The following is a 23,079-nucleotide window of genomic DNA, read 5'->3' as shown; positions in this document are numbered from 1 at the left end:
TGGGAACTGAAAAGCCCAGGTGAGCAGGAAACATTTTCTTGTCTTTCTCTCTGTCTTGGGAACCTCCACCAGCAGCCCCACAAGCCACCAGCCAGGCAGGGATGTGGAGGGTTTGACATGTGAAAATAGCCAAATGGCCCTTCTGAAGCTGAGACATCCTTATTGCACACACCCTTTACTCCAGCATGTCAGCTTCCTGTGTGTGGGCTGGACCTCCTCTAGTGAGAGGCAGATGCCAGGATTCCCTGGGTTCATTGTCCTATAGGATACACAAAATGATCAAAATGCAGGAATCTCATTCCTTCCTGGAAAGCCTTCAGAAATTCTTCACTGAATGCTGTGTTGTACTGAGGGAGTTCACCCCTAAGATGTTATGTGGGTCTTTTCATGACTGGTAACCCACACAACACCAGGGAGCTTGATGGTAGTTTGTTTTTAAGAGGAAAAAAAAATGAGCATTTTAGGGTTATGCACTGCCAGCTCATGGGAAATGCCCAAAGGAAAATGGGTGGGAAAGAGAAACTGCATGCTCTGGTTGGAGCATTTCTATGGGATGGGAGCAGTGTAGTGATGTTATCCCGAGATTTAAATGATACATTCTGTCTCCTTAATCCAAGCACATAGCTGCAAATTTAATCAGAGCAGGGTGTGTACTTTTTATATGGCTTTGGGTGGGTCTGGCAAAAAGCATTTTCTTAGGTAATCATAGCTAATGCCATATATCACACTACCCTAATTTCTTTTGTATTGTGTCACCTAGTGCAAATATCAAACATCTTTTTCATTGTGCCATACAATTTATCCATTTAGGAAGCAATTGCACAAAAATAAATCATAGGTCTGTGCAAATTTTGCATTTGGTTGTTATACAGAAAGCTAGTGATAATGGAACACACCCATAAATTATAATTTCATTAGGGTATAATGTTCCTAAATGAGATTAGGAAAAAGAAGATTTCTTCATCTACACTAATTCTTATTTTATTAAAAAATTTCTGCTTATCCACTTCATTCAAGTTCTTATTTTTCCTGCTGCTTTTTAGGCTCCACACTCTAAGAGCCTAAGCACTACAAGAATTTGTTCTACAGAAATTTAGAGCCTGGTCTGGCTTCCTGGAGTGTTTCACAGAGTCTGAATTATCTTTCAACCTCTGTCAATTAACACAGCATCCATCTGCCCTTATTGAAATGTAATGCCTGACAGTCCAGAAGATGTAAAATTATTAGAGATTTAATGTCAACTTCTTAAGAAATAATTATAAACCTTTGATATGTTCTTCTGAGACCAGCCTACATGCTACTCTGTACCTGTTGATGATTGCTCAGGCTGCAAAGACTGATCATGGTTTTCTACTGGATTTTGTACTGCATCATTAAAAGCAGAAAGTCAAAGCTGCAGCAAATGCAAAGAAGTGCAGTCTGTGGCAGAGGTTGAAAAACATGCTAATATGATTTTAGCACCCAGATTGATTCCTCAGCTGTGTGTGAGCTTTTCAGACCGCAAACCCTTTTTAGTCTAGACTAAGTCCATCTAAACAAAGTGAAAGCCCAGGTTCTGTCTGACCCATGAAAACCACTGTGGCTGGGAACCTCACTGCAAAACAACACTGCAAAACACCATTGGTAGTGGGGATAAGAGGTCGGTTTTAGGGATGAATCCCAGCTCTGCTCTGTTCCTCCTGTGATTTGGGGCACGACTTCTCCTTTTTGAGATGCAGCATCAGTCCATATTTTTTTTATTATTTTATTTTATTTTATTTTATTTTATTTTATTTTATTTTAGTGCAGGGTAGAGGTAGCACAGTTCTGTGTATTTGAAAAAGAAAAAAAAAAAAAACAACAAAAGTAGCTGATTTTGTAAAACTTTGAGGAATGACATTGGCAGAACTTTAAAACATGGATGTAAGCCAGCAAGGGAACCAGGGGATGGCGATTTGCCTTCTGACATCTGAGCGAGTGCGGGGCACAGGGATAGCGGCTCTGAACAGCCGGGGACACACAGGGACACAGGGACACCCGACAGGGACACACACGGACACACAGGGACACAGGGACACAGGGACACACAAGGACACACAGGGACACACAGGGACACACAGGGACACCCGGCAGGGACACACACAGGTACACCCAGGGGCACACACGGACACACACAGGGACACCCAGGGACACCCAGGGGCACACAGGGACACCTGGCAGGGACGGGCAGGTACCTGGGACACCCCTCCTGCGACACGGGCGGCGCGACCCGGGGACACGGAGCGGGGCTGAGCTGAGCTGAGCTGGGCTGGGCTGGGCTGGGCTGGGCTGGGCTGGGCTGGGCTGGGCTGGGCTGGGCTGAGCCCGGCCCGAGAAGGGCGGTCCCAGCGGAGCGGAGCGGCTGCAGCGGCCGGCGGGGCGCGGTGCTGTGGCAGATGACATCCCCAGGTGAGGATCCAGCGGGTTCTGTGGCAGATGACATCCCCAGGTGAGGATCCAGTGGGTGCTGTGGCAGATGACATCCCCAGGTGAGGATCCAGTGGGTTCTCTGGCAGATGACATCCCCAGGTGAGGATCCAGTGGGTGCTGTGGCAGATGACATCCCCAGGTGAGGATCCAGAGGGTGCTGCTGTTTCCTACCACTGCTTGGTCAGTGTGACAGCAGCTCTCCAGCTGTCACCACTTGGGATCATGCTCTTCCAGAAGCTGCTGCTTTTGCTGACTTGTTGGATGCACTTGGAAAGTTCCAGGTAGATTGTCTGACTTTGTTGCTTATCTTTGAGTATCAGCATGCTCCATCAGGGTTGAGTGACCCAGTACTGCCCACTGCTCTGGGCTCAGCAGGCTCAGGACAGCCTTGGCAAGGCCAATTATCCAGCTTGCTTTTAGTTACAACAGCTTCCTGGGCAGTCTCTGGTGGGTTAAATAGTTCCTTACATGTAGATTGAACCTGTATCACACACTGTGGAGTCATTGGCATTTTGTATAATCAAAGAAAACTTAGTGCTGTGCAATGAGAGAGCACAGACAGCTCTCTGGTTTTGGGGTTACTTCTGTGCTATAGGTTTATTGATATTGGCTCTAGAGGCAGCAGGCAGTGCCCTCCCTGCTACAATTCCTCCCAGGAATCTTGCAACAAGTGTTTCTCAATCATGTACAAGGGTCCCTTGGAAAAACATCCATAAGGAGCTCCTGCGTCAGAGAAATGTGGAATCTGTTCTCACTGCACAGCCAGCAGGGCTGCAGCACAGTGAAGCAACATATCTGGGATTAGATTGCAGGGAGATAAATCCCCTCTCTCACCCACTTATTTGGATAAGGATTTTCCAGTGTGGATTGGAAATTAGAGAGTTATACTCTTATTTCTCCTAAAGTTGATGTGAATTAACTGGTACCTACTTTCCTTGAGCCCTTTGAAATTCCTGTAGAGCAAGCACTACCTTCTCTAACGTATTTAGAAGCAATTAAAAGATCAGCCAGCACTGACAAGCCAGTTAATGTGGTTTGCAAAGAAAATGCCTTTAAACTTGTCTGGGTCCCAGGAACCAACAGGGGAGGCAAATGACAAGGACCCGAGTAAAGACCTTACTATCAGCTTGGGAGCTGATGCCAAGGAGCTGGATAAAGATGCAATTGAGGTTGCCACAAAGTTCTGGGATACATTGCAGTTCCCAGCTGTGATAACTGAAGAGTTGGCTGCAGTTCCAAAACACCAGCATGATAGTAAAGTAGGAATGAAAGGACAAATATCTTGGCCTTTTCATTTTCCAGACATTTATGTTCACTATCTGCATGGAGCCTAAATTATCCTGGCTGAATTCCAAGCTATAATCTCTTGTTTTCCCCCCCTCTTACTTAAGTGGGTTAGTAAAGTACAATTAAGCTTTGATATTTTGCACTGCACAAGGGAAAACAGAATAAACATTTCCACTTATTTATGTTCCATCTTAGCTCTTGGAGAGTTTGATGGTTTTACAAGTCCCTGACTGCTTGTCTTGGTCAGTGCAAACACCCTACTTTGAAAACATCACATTTGAGCCTTCAGCTCAAAGAGCAGACATCACGTTCCAACTCCCTTTTCAAGTAAAAGGATATAATGTAAATAAAAACAGTTATTAAAAATCCTGTCACAGGTAAAATGCAGTTCTGAACGTCATCCAGAGATCAGTTCTAGCACAGCAAATGCATTTTTCACAGATATGTGTAAAATGAAATGCCTCATTAGCAGCTGTAAGACACAGGGAAGTTACATCAATTCTTACAGCCCTAGGAAGATGCACAAACCAGAAAGATGTGATGGGAAACTCATCACTTGATGTCCAAATGGAACCTGAAAAACCCCTTGTCGCTTCCACCACTGCCAGCACAGCCGGGAATGACAGGATCTAAGTCAGGGTAAAGGACCTGCCAGCTCACAGCCAGCTCTCCTGAGCTGTAGGAGGAATGTGTGGCAGAGTTTGACATGAGGCTGCCAAGCATTCATGGGCTCTGGAGAGAGTTCTGGAGAGGCTGGGGGTGGCAGTCTGGGGTGGCAGTGACAGGAGGAGGCAGCAGCATTCCCCTGTGGGGCACAGCTGGCCCTGCTGGGGCACATCAGGCAGGTTCTGAGGTGGGCACTGGGCACTGCTTGGCTGTGGCTGTTGAGGAGCATTACTGCCATTTAGAGGAAAAATAAAAAAGGTCTTCCTGTATAATGACAGAGGTTGGGAAAGAGCAGAATCCTTTGGATTTTTTCCTGTTTCATTACGGAGTGGTGCAATGTGCAAAGTGAGGAGTCAGTCCTACCCTCTGTTCTGTTCTCCTGTCTGCTGGGCATGTCCAGAAATCCTTTCTTTGCCACAAGCACTGCACTTGGATCCTACAGAGAAGGGGACAAGGAGGATCCTGCAGTAACTAATGCAGGAGTGCTGCAAACAGCAAGAAAACCTCTCCTCGTCTTCCTGCCATGGTTTTGGAAGGCATTCAGGCTAAAATCCCTTTAATTAAGGAAGTCCTGATCACCATGTGATTCCTACCTGTTGAAACTGGAAAACTATTTTGGAGGAGATAAAGTAATGCATTGGTTTTAAAAATCTGTTAAAAAATTGGCTTTGAAATAGACCTAAAATGAGACATCTCTATGAAAATCAATACATTCAGGTAAAGGTTTCACAGTAGGCTGAGCTCCCTGGCCTGAGCAGGCAGCTGCACGTTCCCACAACCCTCCCTGCATGGACCCACCACTGCCCTTGTACTGTCACTGGATCTTATTAGAACATGTGGTAGCAAATTCAGAAAGCTAAAACTTCATAAATCTCATCTTGCCAAACAAAAGTGACTCATTTCCTGCCAGTTTGGCTGACAGGACCTGCTGGCATCAGCTCAGGGTGTTGGTGAGGAGGGGTAGGAACTCACAGTTGGGGAATGGAAGAGGTCTCCTGCTTTGGCAGCAACTGAAACATTGCATTCTGGCAGCAAGGTTCACTGTGCTGGTGCTTTGAAATAGAAATTGATATTCTCACATTTTATTTAGAATATTTTAAAATTTAAATACAGTTTGATGTTCTTCTTTAGCTGAAGTTTGTGATCACCTGAAGTTTAGCTGATACACAGCTGTCACTGATCTTGGTTGGTGCCTCTGCCTTGTTAGGGAAGTGCTGCTTCTTGTGAGGAAAACATCTCAGAGACAATGCCCAAATCTCAGCACAGATGTCTTTCCCTTATTGCAAACAATGTGGTTAACGCTGCTGTTCCTTCTGATAGAGATTTAATTCCCACTGTAGCAGCTGGTTTGCAGGTACCTGAGGGGTGTGTGTGTGCAGGACAGTGCTCAGGTGGGCACACACAGGGGCTGCAGGAGAGGGGGCACAGCCCAGCTGATGGAGGAGGAGGCTGCAGTGGGGAAAGGGCAGCAGCAGAGGAGGGCAGGTGTGCTGGGCTGCTGGCACAGGCAGACTCTGAATGATCTTTGCAAGGGGACTGGGCTGAGGCTGCAGCACAGAACGTGCCTGTGGGACACCCTACAGCCAAAGGGTGGCACGGGCTGTGTTCTCTGTGTTGTTTCTCATAAACATCTGGTAGTAACCTACCACCCATAGCCCATGGGGAAATAGCTGGCTTGGCATGGAAAAGTTGCAGGCAGCCTCTAAACTAGGAATACCAAACTTTGCAGGAGTTTTTTTTTTGTTTTTTTTTCATCTGCTTAATTATGAAATCAGTTCAGGAGAGGGAGGTGACACATTTGGGTTGCTCTGCTCTTTCAGTTGTGCAGATAGCACCCAAAAGATGTTAAAAACTTGTTATACTCTTGTCTAGACCAGGTTGCTCCAAGCCCTGTCCAGCCTGGCCTTGAACATTTCCAGGAATGGAGCAGCCACAGCTTCTCTGGGCAACCTGTGCCAGGGCCTCACCACCCTCACAGGGAGGAATTTATTCCTAATATCTAATCTAACATGCCCTGTGATTGTGCAAAGGTATGTTAAAAGGCCTGAAGATGTACATCAGCAAGGAAAATTCTCCCAGCTCCTCTCTCCTTGTTCTATGGAAGAGGCCACTTGTAAGTGTGACAATGCTGTTACATTTTCAGTCATATTCATTGAAAATATCCTCAATAGGTGCAAAATATTTTTCTGCTTTATTTTTCTGTTCTTTCTTGCATCACTTTTCATGGTTTGGATTGGTCTAAAAATGGAGTTGTGCTTTTAATGTGTTAGGAACTGGGGAAGCTTCAGCCTCTCCAGAGTCCCTGTCTGAGCTCAGGATTGCTGTGCACAGGCTCTGGCTGAGTAGGCTGAGGAATGAGGAGAGCTAAAGTTTCTCAGCAGCTGAGATGGCTGTGTGAATCTATTGGGTTTTTCTAAATGAAAATCACTTTGTCCTTGTGAAGACTTTTGGTATTAGACTGGTTATCCTCCCAGCTCTTCTCCACAAATAGCTTTTCTTTGCCTTTTTTCACTGTAAATACAATGCTTGTCTTTTATTGTCTCCAGTAAATGCTGTGTTGTGGTAAAGATTATGATAAATTGTGGCACTAAGTATAGCAATAAATATAGGCATAGTGTATATAGGCTGTTGTAGAAGAAATTAGTTTCTGTTCTGCAGTGTGAAAAAAGAAGAGATTCATGCATCTGTTTTGTGTAAAAATATCCTGGTCTTCCTGTGGCATCACTTTATTCTCAGATGGAAAAAGCCATACAGTTTTGTGCAGGGAAGCCTCTGTTAGAATGGCATTGCCCAATTTGATTAAGTGATAACAGAAACAATTTTAAGTATAAAATAAAATCATGGAAGTTGTGTGATTTTTTCATTGGTGTCTGATTGCACTGATGACTTACAATTGAGAAGTCTGAGCAAAGCAAGCAAAAAGCAAAAGTGAATTTGAACAGGTATGTATGTGAAGTGCCTTGAAATCCTAATCTGTGAGTGTATGTGTAAAGAAAATAGTTTTAAGGAACAGTTCTGTTCCTCTGGCCTATCATGACACACTTTAAGGTGCTTTAAAAACATTTCTCTCTACTGAGCATGCTGGATTTTAAGACAGCTCAAAAATGTTCCTTTCAAAGAAGTCTTTGCCTTTAGGTTGGTGTCTGGTGTAACACGAGCAGGAGTGCAGGCAGACCTAGAGAAAGTGTTTGGGAATCCTCTTCCACTGCCCCAGCCATTCCCAGCGCTGGCAGAGATTAGAGCCTGAGGACATGTGCTCATGCTGACCTGCTCGTGTTTTTGAGGAGCCTGGTGTGTGATTCTGTGAGGTTCTGTTCTGCTCAGTGTCTCTGGGAATGCTGCAGAGCTGGCCTTTCCCAGTTGTCACAGTGAGCAGCTCTTGACATCTGTGCTGCGGTGGCTGCCAAGCTGCGTAGGTAGTTGGCAAGGAAATAAATATTGATAGACCCTAGCAACAGGTACTCCTGAGAACTCTTGTTCTGGGAATGCTTAGGCTGTGTCCAGTGTTATTAAAGTAGTGAGAGAATTTGAAGTTTATTTATAGGATTTGTTTGTGTGTTATCACCATCTCTCAGTGCTGGAATGCTCGAGTGGGCTTTGCCGTGTGAGGGCACAGATGTGTGTCCCACACCCTGCTCTGGTGGCTCATTTTGAGCTGCAGCAGATGCTCCACTGCCCCCAGCTCAGGGACAGCTGATTTACCCCCCTGTGTCACATCCCAGCTATGTGCTGTTATCTGTTCTCTCCTGTGCTTGCTTATCTCTCCTGTGGTGGAATGACTATTGCAGAGTTATGTGCATGTAAGTGCATTGGATACAAGGATTTATTCCTTTTTAGCAATAACAATTCCTTTTTAATATTAATTATTTGATATTAATTAATATCAATTCCTTTTTATCCTAACAAAACAATAACATACAAGATTCTCAGGGAGTGTGCCAGGTGAAATTAGCTTATCACTGACTCTGGTGAGCACTGTCCATGAACAGTTGTGTGTTCTCATTGCAGAAATTGAAGCCAGAGAAGCCTGCGACTGGCTGAGAGCTGCTGGATTTCCCCAGTATGCTCAGCTGTTTGAAGGTATGATCACAAAGACTTGCCAAGCAGCTGACACTGAATTCGAGTGGAATTGTTTACATAAATAATATATCTCCGAACCTGACACTTTTGATGGAAGCACTTCCAAATTCTTTTATATCTTCATGCAAACCTGTAGAAAAGCAGTGGCCTGGTGTGTTTTCTTGCAGAAGGGAGATCTCAGCAGGGACTCAGTAGAATTCTATAAAGGGACAAATCTTCCCTGGTTTTCTTTTCCTATTGCTAGACTGTAACTCAGTCAAATTTCTGCTTTTGTTATTTTTAGTTGCTTATAATTTTTTCAGGCTCTTTTTCTTGGAGTGCTGGAAGTGATGTTTCCAACCACTGATTGCAACCAAACCTCCTCTGAGGCTCTCCAGCCTGTGGTCTGAGTGAGATTGCTTTATTGGTGTTTTGAAAAAGAATGTTGGAAAAAGTCATCTCGCAATTATAAATATACAGAAGAAATACTCAGCAGCGGCCAGCCAGTCAAAAATGAAATTTCAGCATGTTTTCATGTTGATAAATTTACAAAGAGTGCTTATTTCTTAGGAGAAGGCATGGATTTGTTGATAATTTGTATAATTTTTCAGGCCACGCTTGTGCATATACCTTAAAACTGTTCTTCTCTAAAATATGGTTTTTATTACAAACATTGAAAGTAACAAAAGCTAATCTATTTTAAAGAGAGATTTTATCAAAGAACTACAGTTTAAAGAACAGCATTAACTGCTCTCATTCCCACCTCCTCCAGTCACTGAAAAATTGAAATCAAGCCCATGGAGCTGGGTTTGAAAGCTGTATTCCATGAAACCTGGAAATGCTTCCTGTCTGCCTACAGCAGATTTTATTCTATAAGCTGTTTGTTGGAAATGTGCATTGCCATGCTTCTGGAAAATGAATCTTTTGCATTACCTTGCTGTTTATTCAGTGTCCTGAGCTGGCTAGGAAAATTAAGCTTATAAAATAAGCTAAGAAAGTTATTTATAATAAGCTAAGAAAATATGTTTGGACCTCAGTGGTTCCCTCATGTGCAAGGCTGAATCTCAGGAGCTGAAACACTGAACTCTTCAGCTTCCAGCCCAGCATGATGTGTCAGGCTCCCTAGAGCTCAGAGTGCATCTCATGTGCTGCATTGCACCTCACCATGGCAGAGGCTCCTGTAAAACAATCCCAGCTTTATTCTGTTGAAGGTGCAGAGAACCAAAGCAAATCTAAAAGTTATTTTGCTTTTCATGTCTATGGTACTTGGTGACTACAAGCTCCTGGAAGTGCAGAAGGGCTTGTCCACCTGCAATAACAGCAGCAAGCAGATCCCTACATTTGTTCTCCACTTGCCCTAAGGAACTGATCCTCACTTGCTGGAAGGATGCTGGCATGAATGTACAGCTATAGAAATAGGAGTGGTTTCATTTTGCCTGCCATAAATAAATTGCAAAATTGGAAGTCTTTGCAATTACAACTCAGATTTCAGATTCAACTTCTTTGTTCACAGATATGCAGTTTCCCATTGATGTAAAAGCTGTGAGGAGAGATCATGAATTTTTAGATGGAGATGCGATTGAATCACTGTTCAGGTAAACATTAATCATGAATCATCTTTGATACCCCAGGCCCCACAGTTATTTGTTGCTCATCTTTTCACACCTCAGTTTTTGTCAGAGACTAACAAAGTCACCGAATCTGTGACTGAAGGAAACCCTTTAAACACATAGTTTAGTGCCACTGAAGTTGGTTGTTTTAGGAATTAAAAGGTAAAGTAAGCACATGTTTGCACTTCCTCTTCAGCCAAGTTCTCAGGGATGTTATACTGGGCATCAAATATCTTTTTTGTAATGTGAAATGGCTGCAGGCTGATTAAAAATAACCAGTTCCTTGCAAACGTGGCAGGCTGCTCTCTAGGATTATGTATAATGGAGTGCAGGAATTTCCTCCAGCTTCTGTTCCAGCAGATAGAAAAAAATTATCTTCATGAGATCTGTTCAGTTTTCCTGAATATTTCTTGAGTGAGAAGCAAAGGCATTGATTTGAAGTTACTGCTTGGCCACAGCTGTTCAGAGCACACAAGTGAACCTGCACTGTCAGTGCCAAGTCAGGGCCTGTGGAATTTCCCCATGGAAGAGTCCCAGGACAGTGTGAGGCTTCTGCTTCAGCTGGTACTGCAGTTACTGAAGAATTCTCATTATGAGATTGTTCAGCAGAGTTTCTTTAGCAAAAATTATGATTTCTAACAGTTAGAAAGTTCCTCTCCTGGTGAAGTGGTCTGGTCCTTTTCTGTCCTGTCAGGTCACCTGAGTTCCAGCTCTGCCTGTTCCAGAGCACCAGGATGAGTTGTTCACACACACATCTCTAAAGCACAGCAGATATTAAAGAACTTTGGGTATATTTTATTTCTTGGTATCACTTCTGTCCTGAGTGCTCCCTGTGACTCTCAGTGTGCCCCCTGTTGATGCCACCTATTGTTTGACAACTGATTGACTAGTTTGGGACCTTATTGATTCCACAGGCTTTAATTAAAATGATAGATAATACAGTCCTTTCAGGGATACAGGCTAACATCTTGATTTTTAAACTTCTTTTTCAAGAAGCCCACACAGAGTTTCATCTATTTTCAAAATCTTAAATCCATATAGAGCTCTTCACAATCATTAAGGCTAACAATATGATTTTTAAAAATTAAATTATTAATTATGGTTGTCTTCTCTAGCTTTAAGATGGCAGAATTAGAAGTGTGAACATCATGGTGTTGTTATTGGTGCTGGTTTTGGGGACCAGTGTATGGGAGCCTCTAACACAATGTCAGTCTGTGACAATAATGAAGACTCTGTGGTAGGAGATCACAACTAGTTTGGTGCATGTTTGTTTTCAAGAAATAAAATAGTTGAAATTTAAAACTCCTGTGTTTTTTCTCAAACCCTAGAAGGTTGAACACATTGAACAAGTATGCATCAATGAAAGTGGAAATAAGCCGTGATAGGAAACGGGTATGTCTGTAACATACAGTTCCTGTTCTGATTAAAGATGTGTTTAGCTATTGTATCAAACACCTGGGTTTAAAAGTGCATGAAGAATTAGCAATTTCTGAACTTTCCTTTCTATTCTGTTCCATCCCACAAAGCTCTGCTATTTGCATTTTATGTTGAGAAAACATAGGGGTGGAGATTGCAACTACATAACATTTGAAACTTTGCAAGGTATGTTAGGGGTGACTTTTGAAACACTTTTGAAATTTGATTTGACACGTTACTATCCAATAGTTGCCTCAAAGCCCCATCTCAACATGGCTATCATTGCTTTCCTGACCTTATTTAAGTGCTGAAAGTGACTAAACAAAGAAATTAAAAGGGCAATCCAAATATTCAGCCAGTACAAGCTGGGTAGGTTTTAGCTGTGCTGTCTTTGTGCTCTGCTGCTGCAGCTAAATCAGAGCAGTGGCCACAGCTTGGCTGGGCAGCACCAGGTCTGCAAAACCTCTGAGCCACCGTGGATTAACTGCAGGACTAGCCAGAAAATAATGCCATCTTCTGGGAAAATGTCTGGGTTTTGGAGAGTTCTGCTCTGTCAGGGCAGAATGGGGCAAGAGAACCCACAGAGAAGAGACAGGAGGCTCCCATCTCTAACGTTTCAGAATGGGGACAATCCAGCAAAGGGGGCACCTGGGACAGGTGGCAAGGGAGGCTGAGGGCTGCAAAAGGGTACCACAGATACTGATGCTGCTGCAGTTCCACAGCTAAACACTTCTTTGCCTGAAGATGCATGAGTTTTGGTCACAGAAGTGTGAGAGTGTGTGATTTGTTTGACTTTAGGAGAGGCGGTGTAAACCCATTATGATTATCTTTCAAAACCCTTGGATTTACCACAAAACAGGATTTTTCATCCTTAGATCAAATAGATCACCTTTTCCTGCGGTAAACTTCCCAGATTTGTCAGCATGCTTGGGCATCATTTGTCAGCATGTTTTTCAACTAACTTAGGGCAGATCTTCAGTGACTGAATGGTCACATTTCTCTGTGTTGGTCCTGGGGGTTTTGGAGGTTGGCAGAAAATTTAAGTCTCCTTTTTATGTTAAAATGGTTTTTGTAATTTAAAATTTGCCAAACTTTGCCCTTGAACTGGTTTTGTTTTTTTTCTCCTTCTAAGAGTGACGACTCTGAAGATGATGAACCTTGTGCAATAAGTGACAGATGGGCCTATGAGAGGTGCAGTCAGCGCTGGTCTCGCATCGAGAGCCTGGCAGCTTTTCCAGCAGAGGAAGGTGCTGCTGCCTCCACCCCAGGCAGTCCAATACTGAAGATCATCCACAGTGAGGACAGTGTCTTTGTGGATCATGGTGAGAAGCATGATGTGTCCTCAATTCACAGCACCAGCAGTACCGACAGTGACATTGTTAACTCCCAAAAACCTTTTGAAGATGTGGAAACCAGCACGAGTTCCTCAAGATGTTCCTCAGTTAAAGTACCTTCTCTGGACTCTGCTTTTAGCTGCTCTCCTCCCCCCAGTGAATTTTTAAGTATCAGCAGTGAGGAGAAGCTTTTGGATAAATCACCATCTAAAAAGAGGAAGAGCCTCCTGAAGAAAATGGAGAAGCTGCACTTAAGGAGCTGCAATTTAAGGAGTGGTCAGTCAAAGGCCAAACCCATAATAAGTGAACCTGTTCTTCTGGAAGGACTTAATGAAGAAAAGATGAAGATGCTGAACTGTGTAAATATTTCTGACCTCTCTGGCATCAGAACAAAGAACAATTCTTCCTTTTCTCCCCGGAGCTGCAATAGCAGCAATCAGTCTGTAAATAGCAGCACAGGGAACACTCCAAGTCCTGTTACAAAACCAGGCAGCCCCTGTGAAGGAAGGGGGACATATGCAGAGCACATGGACTCCAGCAAGATGTTGCTGGGGAGTGATCTATCCCAGCAGAACCTTAAAAATGACGCGATGTTACAAAAGAACCAGATGTTTCAGATACCACAAGGCCATAAACCTGGCACTTTCCCCACAGTACTTACAGATAGCTCCCTGTCTCCAGCAGACAGCTCTTCTGTCAACTGGAGAACTGGGAGTTTCCATGGCTGCAGGAGGAGCCGGAGCAGAAGCGGTTCCAAGGATCCCAGAGCCCCCAGGAGTCCCGTGTCGGGCAGGGATCACAGGCTGAGTGTGTATGACAACATGCCCAACACTGACCTGGAGAGCCTGCAGGCAGCACAAGTCGGTGATGATGATGTTTTTTCAGAACTGAACAGTGTCATAGCAGATGTCAATGGTCTCAAAAAGTTGGTTGATCAGTGGACAGAGAAGTTCTCAGATGATGGGGATTCTGACTTTGCCAGTGATTTGACCTCTTTGTATCCACCCTCCCCAAAAGAAAGCTCTCTTGACACAGAGGGCTCAGAAGACAAGACAGCAGGGGAGGCTGAGGGAGAGAGCAGCTGTGGCCTGGGCAAGGAGATTGGTTCTGCAGACCTGACATACATCACAGACTCTAAAAACACCAACAGGTCAGCCATCCTTGGGTTTGCCTTTGATTCTGTCCACTCAAAATACCATTGATTTGCCAGAGCAAAGTGTTCTGAAGTCTGTGCTAGGTAGCAGGGTGTGCACTGCTGGTGGCAGGTTCCACTCCACAGGTACCAATATCTGACCTCTGCTGTAAGCAGGACACTCACAATGTGCATCAGCACTCAGGCATGGGAATCAGGGAAACAGCTGGAATTGCCAGGGGCCCTCCTGGAGGGGAAGTACCTTGTTTGAGTGCAGATAAATGCAGCTCATTTAGAGTCTTGGCTGCTTCACAGATGCACAGGGATGGTGGAAATGGTCCTAAGCTTAAACAATTTTTATCCTGTAGGCCCGGGAAGCAGCACTGGTCTGTGGAAGAGAGTGTGAACCTGGAAAGTCTTTCCCTTCAGACTGATGGCCAGTCAGCTGCCCAGCTGGCCCGCACACAAAAGCTGGCACTGTTGAGACTCACAGCTTTAATGGACAGATATTCCCCTTCCAGTAAGCAGGGCTGGAACTGGTAAGTTGTCTGGTATTAAAGCAACCTGAGCTGGAAAGTGAGGAGTTGATGTAAGCATTTGAATTTCCTTGTCTGCCTACATTGCACATGTTCAACATGAAGAATTTCATGCTATTAAACTGCCAGCAGCTTCATGGTTATTTCCATGGCTCCAGGGTTTCCTCTGCTGTGGGCTGTACTTTGGCCCCTCGCTGCTGGTAGTGCTGTTACTGATTTTAAGGCACATCATAGTTTCTCTTTAAATTTGCCCATTTTCAGGTCTTTGTCAGAGGACCATCCCAGGGACTGTGGGACCTGAGGTGAGAGAGGGCTGGGCTGATGAGAATCCAGCCCTTCAGCCCTGAGTGTCTGTTTGAACTAAACCAGTGACAAATTCAGACATTCAGAGGACTTCCGTATATCAGTCAGCATTTTGTGATAGGGAGCTGGTACTTGAATATAGAAAGAATGAAAAAACCCTACAGTGCCATAAAGGGATGGAATGCATTTCCCATGAGGATGCTTTATTAAAGTTAATTTCAGCAATGAAATGAGGAAGTCATCCCTGTAATTGCCTTTGCTGATTTTCTCTCTCTCCTGATGCTGTGTGTACAGGTGTGTGGCAGAATTTGGGGCAGTGACAAGGTACAGCTCAGCCCTTTCTGATGAGTGTAAAGCAGCAGCTGGAAAGTGCTGGACACCTAGTAAGCTGCAACTATTGTTTTTCGTTTCCAGGACCATACCAAAGTTTATAAAAAAACCAAAAGCCTCAGACTACAAGGACAAAAATGTGTTTGGGGTTCCTTTACTTCTGAATGTGCAGCGAACAAGCCACCCCCTGCCCAATGGCATCCTGCAAGCCCTGGAGTATCTGAGAAGCCACTTTCTTGACCAGGTATGAACTCGAGGCAGCCCAGAGAAGCTCTGGGCCATGGACAGATCTGCTCCAGGGAACCAGGCTCTCTCATATACTGTTGTGAAGGACTTTCTTTCCCCCTAAGGCTCTGAATAGGCAGAAGGGTGTAGATCTGAGCAGGTGGCCTGTGAGGAAATACCAGTGCTGATTCCCTCTGGGAATACCTGTAGCCCTGTACTGTGTTTTTGTGCCTTCCCTCACTGAAACCCTCTGCACTCGTGTCTCTTGGTGCCTGCAGTCAGGCTGGCTTTGCCTGGGGAGGTGTCATGTCTCTGCTCCCCAAGGAGGCAAATCTGCCAGACAATGTCATTGTTCCCTCTGTTCTGTGGCTGCTGGTAGTGCCAGAGCTAATGTGAAAATTAATCTTGTTTCAGCTGAAATGCAGAGAGAAACCATTACAGCAGTGCCTGTAACAAATTTTTCTGCAGCTCAGCTTTGTATTTATCCCCTAAGTGGAGCTGGCAGAGGAAGTGTGTGCTGTATATGGTATTTCCATAGCACAGCTGCAGAAATGAAGACCTTCTGACATGAGACATATTAGTTAAAGAGAGGGCTTCTCTTCCTCTGCTTTGCCATTGTCTCAGTGTATAATATCACACCAAAGTGCAAAAGTGTGTGAGCTCTTTGAAGTGACAATGCAAGTGGTTTTCATTTTGAGCTTATAGTATGCATCCAGTTCATATAAATAAATCAGAGTGTAAATACTGTCACCAGGAGCTTTGGTGGGGTCAAGCTCATGGGAAACTCCTAAATCTCACTCAGCTGACAATCACATTACAAAGAAAATCAAAATTTCCCTCAAAATGGCATCTGCCCTTTGCCAACCTGTGGGAGGATTAGATGTATCAGATGTATGAGGTGTTACAAGCAGCCTTGGGGATCTCAAAGTCGGTTTGTGTAAGCCAGCACTCGATGTGTGTTCGTGTTTGATGGACACACAGTGGTGAATTTGAAACTTAGAGTTGCCATGTGTAAATACAGCCTGCCCAAGAAAACAGACATACATCAATGGCAGTGATTTTAAAATGCAAAATGAGTACTTTTGTATTAAACAAAAGCCAAACAAACATGAAAATTGGTATGTCACAGCTGATTCTGTGGGCATCAGGCATGGTTTGCCTCAGGGAAATGCCTGTGTGGCTTCTAAAGATACAAAAGTATTTTGGTGTTCAATCCCACTGCTGTAGGACATCTGTTATTACAAGAAAGGTGAAGGATCACTTACTTGTCAAAATTTTGATTCCCAGTGACTCCTCTTTTTGTCTTTAATAATTTCTTTTACCCACAGGTTGGTCTGTTCCGAAAATCCGGTGTTAAATCCAGGATTCTGTCCTTAAGAGAAATGAATGAAACCAACCCAAACAATGTCTGTTATGAAGGGCAGTCAGCATTTGACGTGGCAGATATGGTGAAGCAGTATTTCCGAGACCTTCCTGAGCCTATCTTTACCAGCAGGCTCTGTGAATCCTTCCTCCACATCTACCAATGTAGGTACCAACCAAAAGCTGTCATTTTCCAGTGCCTTGGATATCTTAATATCCAGCTGTACAAGGCAGTGGCCAGACTAGGACTAGTGCCAAGTGCCTCTGTAGTCAGAGGGGACAAGTCAGGCAGGACATTTCTGGGAACATGAGCTCATTGTGCCTCTGGACTTGGGAGGTTCCCATCTGCATCCTATGAACCAGAAAATTCTCTTCCCTGAAGGATGAGAGTGATGAAACGCTGCAGCAGCCCCCTTAAACTGTGCTTTTAAACAGTCATTTCCCTATGCAAAATGAAGAAATAACCTGGTCCTCTTGTTCATGCCATGGCATAGCTCCTTGAGCGAGAAGAGCTGATATATGGATGACATTTTCTATTAAGGTGCCCAAGACTGAAGCAGCTGGGAAATGCCAGCAGTTTTCTGCCTGTGCTCACACTGTTACTGTCCTTGAGACTCAACCCAAAACCCAAGAAAACACAAAGCTGAAATATTGCATTTCATACAGTTTAAGTGGGTTCTATTTCTAGTGCTTTGCCCTCAAGGAATTAACTTTCCAAAAGCAGATGAATTGGGGAAGGAACTTGAAGTTTATGTTGTTGGGACAGACAAGTTTCTCCTGCTTTTGCGAAAAGGTTTTGGAAAACAAAGTGTGAGCTTTCTGAGAGGACTGGTTGTGCAGCCCAACCCATGTGGCTTTTATTGACATAAGTCAATGAGCAGCTGCTGTTCTGTGTACAGAATAAGTTCATGCAAGTTCTGTTGGATTTTGTCACCTGTCAGGGTTTTAAAATTTTCTCTGAAAATGATTTATTTGTTTGAAGTAAGTTTTCTTCTTGCATTCACAAATTCTCCTTTGGAAGAAGATCTACAATTCCCATACCCAAAGGATGTATAACTGTTTTTCTCAAATTATTGTAATCTGGCCACTGTCTACCTCCTGTCTCTTGTTTTGGGAAAGAAACAGCAAATGCCCAAATTCTGTTCACTCCACTTGCCTGTCTTCTGCCAGATGTGACTGGAGCAAGTGCACAGATTAAATTACTGTTTTGGAGATAAGAATTATGCTGCTTTCACCAAGAAGTGTGTTTTGTGTGTTCTATGTATGTGCTTCTACCTGGAGGGAAGGAGAAGTGGTCTTCTACCCTTTGCAGTGGTGTTAATTGGGGAAATCTTTGTGCTGGGAGTGCGTGGCAGGATGAAGCAGACCCACCCTCCTGCTGGAGCTGTTTGGGCAGACAGTCTCAGTGGGGGTTAGTGTGAATTAAAATCTGTTGGCAAAGCACTGGTCTCTGAATTATCTGAGAGCATCTGTTCTCTTTGTGCTTGAAGCTGAAAGCAGAGCTACCTGCTCCAAAGTATCACTGCAGAGTAATATTTTATGGGGAGGCAGGCCCACATTTGGATTGTAACTCAGTTCAGGATATGTTCATTAGCATGGTGTTCAAGATAAATTGCAAGTCAGGCAGCAGCATCCCTGGGTGTGAACATGCACTTGACAGGCTGTAGGAGGAATGGTTCATGTTTGATGGGAAAATGGTCTTTCCATGTCTGCTGTGGGCTTGGGACAAGGAAGTTGAACCTACAAGCTCGGTGTCCTGCTTGGGACCTGCTGATGGATGCTTCTGCAAGTCACAACGTGTGATTTTTGTCATGGTTTATGTTTTCAGATGTGCCAAAGGACCAGCAGTTTCAGGCTGTCCAGGCTGCTATTCTCCTTCTCCCAAAGGAAAACCGAGAAGCTTTGAAAATCCTCCTGTTCTTCCTGCGAGATGTGGTGGCTTTTGTTGAGGAGAACCAGATGACCCCAACCAACATCGCTGTCTGTCTTGCGCCTTCTTTGTTTCACCTCAACACCCTGAGGAGGGACAGTTCCTCCTCCTCCTCAACCAGGTATTGGCACCTTGGCACTGCTGCTGTCCACAGTGTTCCTGCTGGAGTGATGCTTTCTGTAGCTGGCCTAGGCTCAGTGTCTGATTTTGAGGGGGAAGTAGACTGTGTGTGCCCTGGGGTTTGCCTTAAATCTGTTTGCTGGGTGCAGCAGGAGCTGCCCGCAGTGCGTGGAGCGACGCGGCCGCTCACTGCCCGGTGCTGAGGGCTGTGCTAAGGCCCCACTGCCATGTTCCTGACCAGTCTGTGTGTGTCCCCCACCACTGCTGCACTCCCCTGGTTGCCCAGGAGCCCAGCATGTGGCCCACTGCTAGCATTAAGTGGTGCTGGCCATTGGAAATGTGCTCCTGCACTGGCAACCTGAGCCCGGGTACAGCCTTAAGGCCTTGCAGGTACCTGGCAGATTGAGGCAGCTACTGGCACTGGTTCTGCTGGGTGATAAGGGGATCATTCCTGCCAAATCGAGCCACAGGGATTCTGTAAATTTATCTAAATAAGTAAAAGTATCTGGGTTGCATAACATCCCCTGTTTGTACGTGCAGGGAGGAAGGTGCCCTTGGGCCAAAGTAGACAAATAATCTCTGAGAGCATTCATGCCTTATCTGGCCTCCTGAGGCAGGGCTGTTTGCTCTGCTCGTGCTCCTGGGCTGTGGACAGACGGATCAGGGCAGGAGAGCACAGCTGGCTGTGCAGGGAGCATCGTGCTCCCGACAGCGGAGCGGGCTGAACGCCTCACTTGGGGATCTACAGGGGAGGGCTGGTCCCAAAGCAGAAGCTGTCAGATGTGCTGTTGGCATCTTTCAGGCTCTGGATAGCACAGGGAAAGGGAAATAAAACACTAAGGATTTTCTTTTGAATGTCATAAAACATCAGAAAATGCCTCAGGCATCCCTGTGCAGAGCTGGCACACCACAGGGCCACTGCCAGGGCACCCGGGGATGCGATGGAATGTCGGCAGCAGCAGGTCCTGCAGGATTGCTGTGCTGTTTGAGCTCCTAGGAGTTACACTCTGGGAGTTGTTCCTCTTTGCTTTACATCAACACTGCTCTGAAATGTTAGGACCAAAGATAGCAATGGAGTTTTCTCTTTGTTGTCAGTGTTTAGGAGCCAGGATGCTTTGAAGCTTTAGCTCTGCTGTAACTGTGCATTAATGCCTTGGTGCAGGGTTCCCACTTCAAAGGGTTCAAGCTGACAGGTCTGACTCTGAGGAGCAGCACTGAGGACTATTATCTTCCACCCAATTTTCAAGCCATTTGGCAGGAATGCACATAGATAAAAGTTTCAGAAGCCAGGACTGATGATGTAATTCCAGTAGCATGAATTAAAAGAGGGGACTGTTATTAAAATGTGTTGGGTGTGGTTTGGCCCAAAGAATTTAAAAGGTTCTACATGGGCTTTGCAGGTATCAAAGGAGCTTGATATTGAAGATTATACACAAATAAGCTTGGGGTCATTGTTGTTCTTGGCCAAGTGTGTAATGATGTGTTTGGGGAATAAATTCCTTGACTTGCCTTTCTTGGGTGTCCATTACTACTGGTCTGTAGTGCCCTGGACACCTTTGGGACGTGCTGGGAGGGAACTGACCTTCAGTGGTCACATTGCATGAGCCCTCCATGTGCAGGTCCTTCAGTGCAGTGTGTTTTGTGTGTGGTTGCCAGCACTCTGCTCGCTCAGCCTTCCTCTCACCTTCCCCTCTCCTAGATCCAGCCAGAGGAAGTGCAGCTTGGGGAAGCCAGACCAGAGGGAGCTGAACGAGAACCTGGCAGCAACGCAGGGCTTGGCCCACATGATAATGGAGTGCAACAGGCTCTTCCAGGTACATCACTCATTGTCACCAAGCAAGAGCTCTGGGCATCCTGGGGGGAAGGAGGGTGGCCAGCTTGGAGCAGCAGCTGGGCAATGTCCCTGCCAGCCCAGCTGCTGCTCTGCACTGGTGACATGTGGGAGTCCTGCTGCTGCCAAAGAGAGAACGAGTGTCACTGTGAGCACTGCTTTATTCCCCACTCCATCCCCAGTGTGATGGGGCTTGACTCCATGGGGACAGCTTAGAGAGCACCTGTGGGGCAGTGGCTGCCATGTGCCCAGGCTGGGAGGCCCTGCCCATCCCTGCTGGAGAATGGGTTGAAGTTTTGCTGCTGGGGCCTGGCCAGAGCAACAGCCATGCCTGTGCCTGGCCATTGACCCCAGTAATCTGAACCTGGACCTTGGCCCACAGACTGACTTCCCAGCTTGACCGCGGCCTTTGCTCATCAATATGGACTTGCCTAGTGATCCTTAGACTGTGGCTAACCCTGGTTGCTGTCCTTGGACCTGATCCTGACCTCCCTTGCTGGCTCACCTTCCTGGCTCTACCTTGGACCTCATCGCCATGGATGTGTCTGATGATCTTTGCTCCTGGCTGACCCTGGCTGCCACCTCTGGCCCAGCTCCAGCAGTGTGGGATGGGGCAGCTGCCCTGCCAGCCCTGTTGTCCCACTTGACACCCTCAGGGGTTCTGTCCGCACTCCAACATTCAGCTCAGACCTTCTCATGCTCTGCTTCAACTCCTGGTCTGGGCAGGGGACACTGCCCCATGGCTCCCCTGCACTGACACATGGCCCTTCCCCAGGGCTCCCCCAGCACTGATTCCAGTGCCTGGCTTCTGAGTGACACCCCACCCCAGGACAGCTGGGATCCCAGGGCTCTGATCCCTTCATGGCACCAGTCTCCAGCCCACACAGGGCTCTTTAGTGCCCCCCTCCACCCCCAGCCCATCCCTGGGTCCCTGTGTCCCCAGCAGTGGCCTGAACCCCTCTGCCCAGCTCTGAGGTTCCTTGGGATGCCCTGACGCTGCTGCCTACCCTGCACCCTCTGGTCAGTCCTGGCAGCAGGGAGCTGGCCCTGTTCCTGGCTGCATGTTCCCATGGAATAGCCCCATGGGGACTCTGAGCTACCCTTGCACAGACAGACCATCCACACACCCCTGCTATGGCCATTGCTGACTCCAGCCCTGAGCTGTGGGGCTGCCCCTCTCCCTGGGGTGCTGGGGTCCTGCTGGTGTGACCCCACCGTGCCAGGGTAGGCATTTGGTGCTGAGACTCGGGGATTGCCTGGAGAGGGCTGTCCCCCTTCTGCTGAGGTCACAGCTCAGCGTGGCAGCCTCTGCCGTGCCCGTGCCTGGAGGAACACGTGGGTCTGCTGCTCTGGACCCAGACCTGGACTGGTCACTGTGGCCACCACTGGACTGCGGCTGACGCTGCTTCTGCCACTGAACCTGAGCGTGCAGGACCCGGCTCGTCACCACTGCCACCCCCAGCCTGCCCGGCGTGGCCCCAGGTAGGGCGGGATGGGGCCCTGGCTGGCGAGGCACTGCCCAGCCCTGCCTGGCTCTGCCTCAGCCCTGGGAGCAGGGAGAGCACGGCCATGGCACGGGTGTGGGTGCAGCTGGGGGACAGGGAGCAGCAGGTGATGTGACATGGCTGTCACCCTGCTGTCACTGCAGGCACCAGCCCTGCTGGGGCTGTGGGCTGTGCTCAGCCCGTTTGGACAGGTCTGCACTTGGTGAAGTGCCAGCTGGTTCCCAGCACACAAGGCACTGGACACTGTCCAGCTGTGAGAGCTGAGCCCTCCCCAGCTCTCTGGACATGGAAGAACCTGATACAGATCTCTTATATCTGTATATACAGATCTATATCTATATAAATATGTATGTACATAAATATGTCAGTGAGCACCTGCATCAATGCAACATCTTGTCTCCAGTGGTAGCACAACTGCATTTCTGTGCTGCTTTAGGACTCAGGAAGTTTTTTTAGGAGGCTCACAGCAGAGCCTCCAACAACCCCAAAGCAAAGGCAGGAGCTGTGGCTCCTTGTAGTTGCCCAAGACTAATATGCACTGCAGAGAGGTTTGCAACTCTGTAGGGATTCAAACATTACTGCTGAGGGGAAAGGCAATTCCCTTGTGTTTTCCTCAGAGGGAATGTAGTTTAACTGATCTGCTCCTCCCCTGGGCTTCCTGCTCCTCCAGGTAAAACTGCTGCCTGCCTCCCCACGCCATCACAGATGACATCAAAGACTGGGTGACCTGCTCATACCTGGCACCTAAGGTAAAGTGGATGGAGGGACTATGGATCAGAGTATCATTGGATTTGGGAGTGTGGGTGGCTGGAGGCTTTCCTGGAGGTACCCTTGGGTGTTCTGAGTTCATGGGCTTTGGCTCCTGCACCAAGAATTGCTCTGAGCTATGCTGACAGCCACTTGCGTGCCTCTATCTGCAGCTGCTGAAGCCACACTCCTTTTCTCTTCTTTTCCCTCCCCCTCTACTTTTTTTCCCTTACCATAA

General features: G+C 46.4%; 1 protein-coding gene across 7 annotated transcripts in view; it reads left to right on the top strand.

Annotated features, from left to right (window-relative positions):
- Positions 1-23,079, top strand: part of LOC131583877 (rho GTPase-activating protein 7-like) — a 50,301-nt gene that overhangs the window by 27,034 nt on the left and 188 nt on the right. Inside the window, exons 1-12 of one of the 7 annotated variants that reach the window (XM_058848431.1) lie at positions 2,386-2,427; positions 2,548-2,587; positions 8,410-8,481; positions 9,974-10,055; positions 11,399-11,462; positions 12,619-13,970; positions 14,321-14,491; positions 15,206-15,365; positions 16,675-16,873; positions 18,537-18,759; positions 20,458-20,572; positions 22,765-22,843. In XM_058848431.1, the coding sequence (XP_058704414.1) occupies positions 2,575-2,587; positions 8,410-8,481; positions 9,974-10,055; positions 11,399-11,462; positions 12,619-13,970; positions 14,321-14,491; positions 15,206-15,365; positions 16,675-16,873; positions 18,537-18,759; positions 20,458-20,572; positions 22,765-22,803 (2,490 nt within the window). In that variant the 5' untranslated portion in view covers positions 2,386-2,427; positions 2,548-2,574 and the 3' untranslated portion in view covers positions 22,804-22,843. Of the gene's footprint in view, positions 1-2,372; positions 2,588-8,409; positions 8,482-9,973; positions 10,056-11,398; positions 11,463-12,618; positions 13,971-14,320; positions 14,492-15,205; positions 15,366-16,674; positions 16,874-18,536; positions 18,760-20,457; positions 20,573-20,971; positions 22,072-22,764; positions 22,848-23,079 lie in introns of those variants that run through there. The other 6 variants (XM_058848429.1, XM_058848433.1, XM_058848434.1 and 3 more) reach the window with 6 other exon arrangements.

This window comes from Poecile atricapillus, chromosome 13 (genome assembly GCF_030490865.1).
Source record: "Poecile atricapillus isolate bPoeAtr1 chromosome 13, bPoeAtr1.hap1, whole genome shotgun sequence".
NCBI lineage: Eukaryota > Metazoa > Chordata > Aves > Passeriformes > Paridae > Poecile > Poecile atricapillus.
Note: the sequence above shows the minus strand (reverse complement) of the source record. Positions and strands in the feature narration are given on the sequence as shown.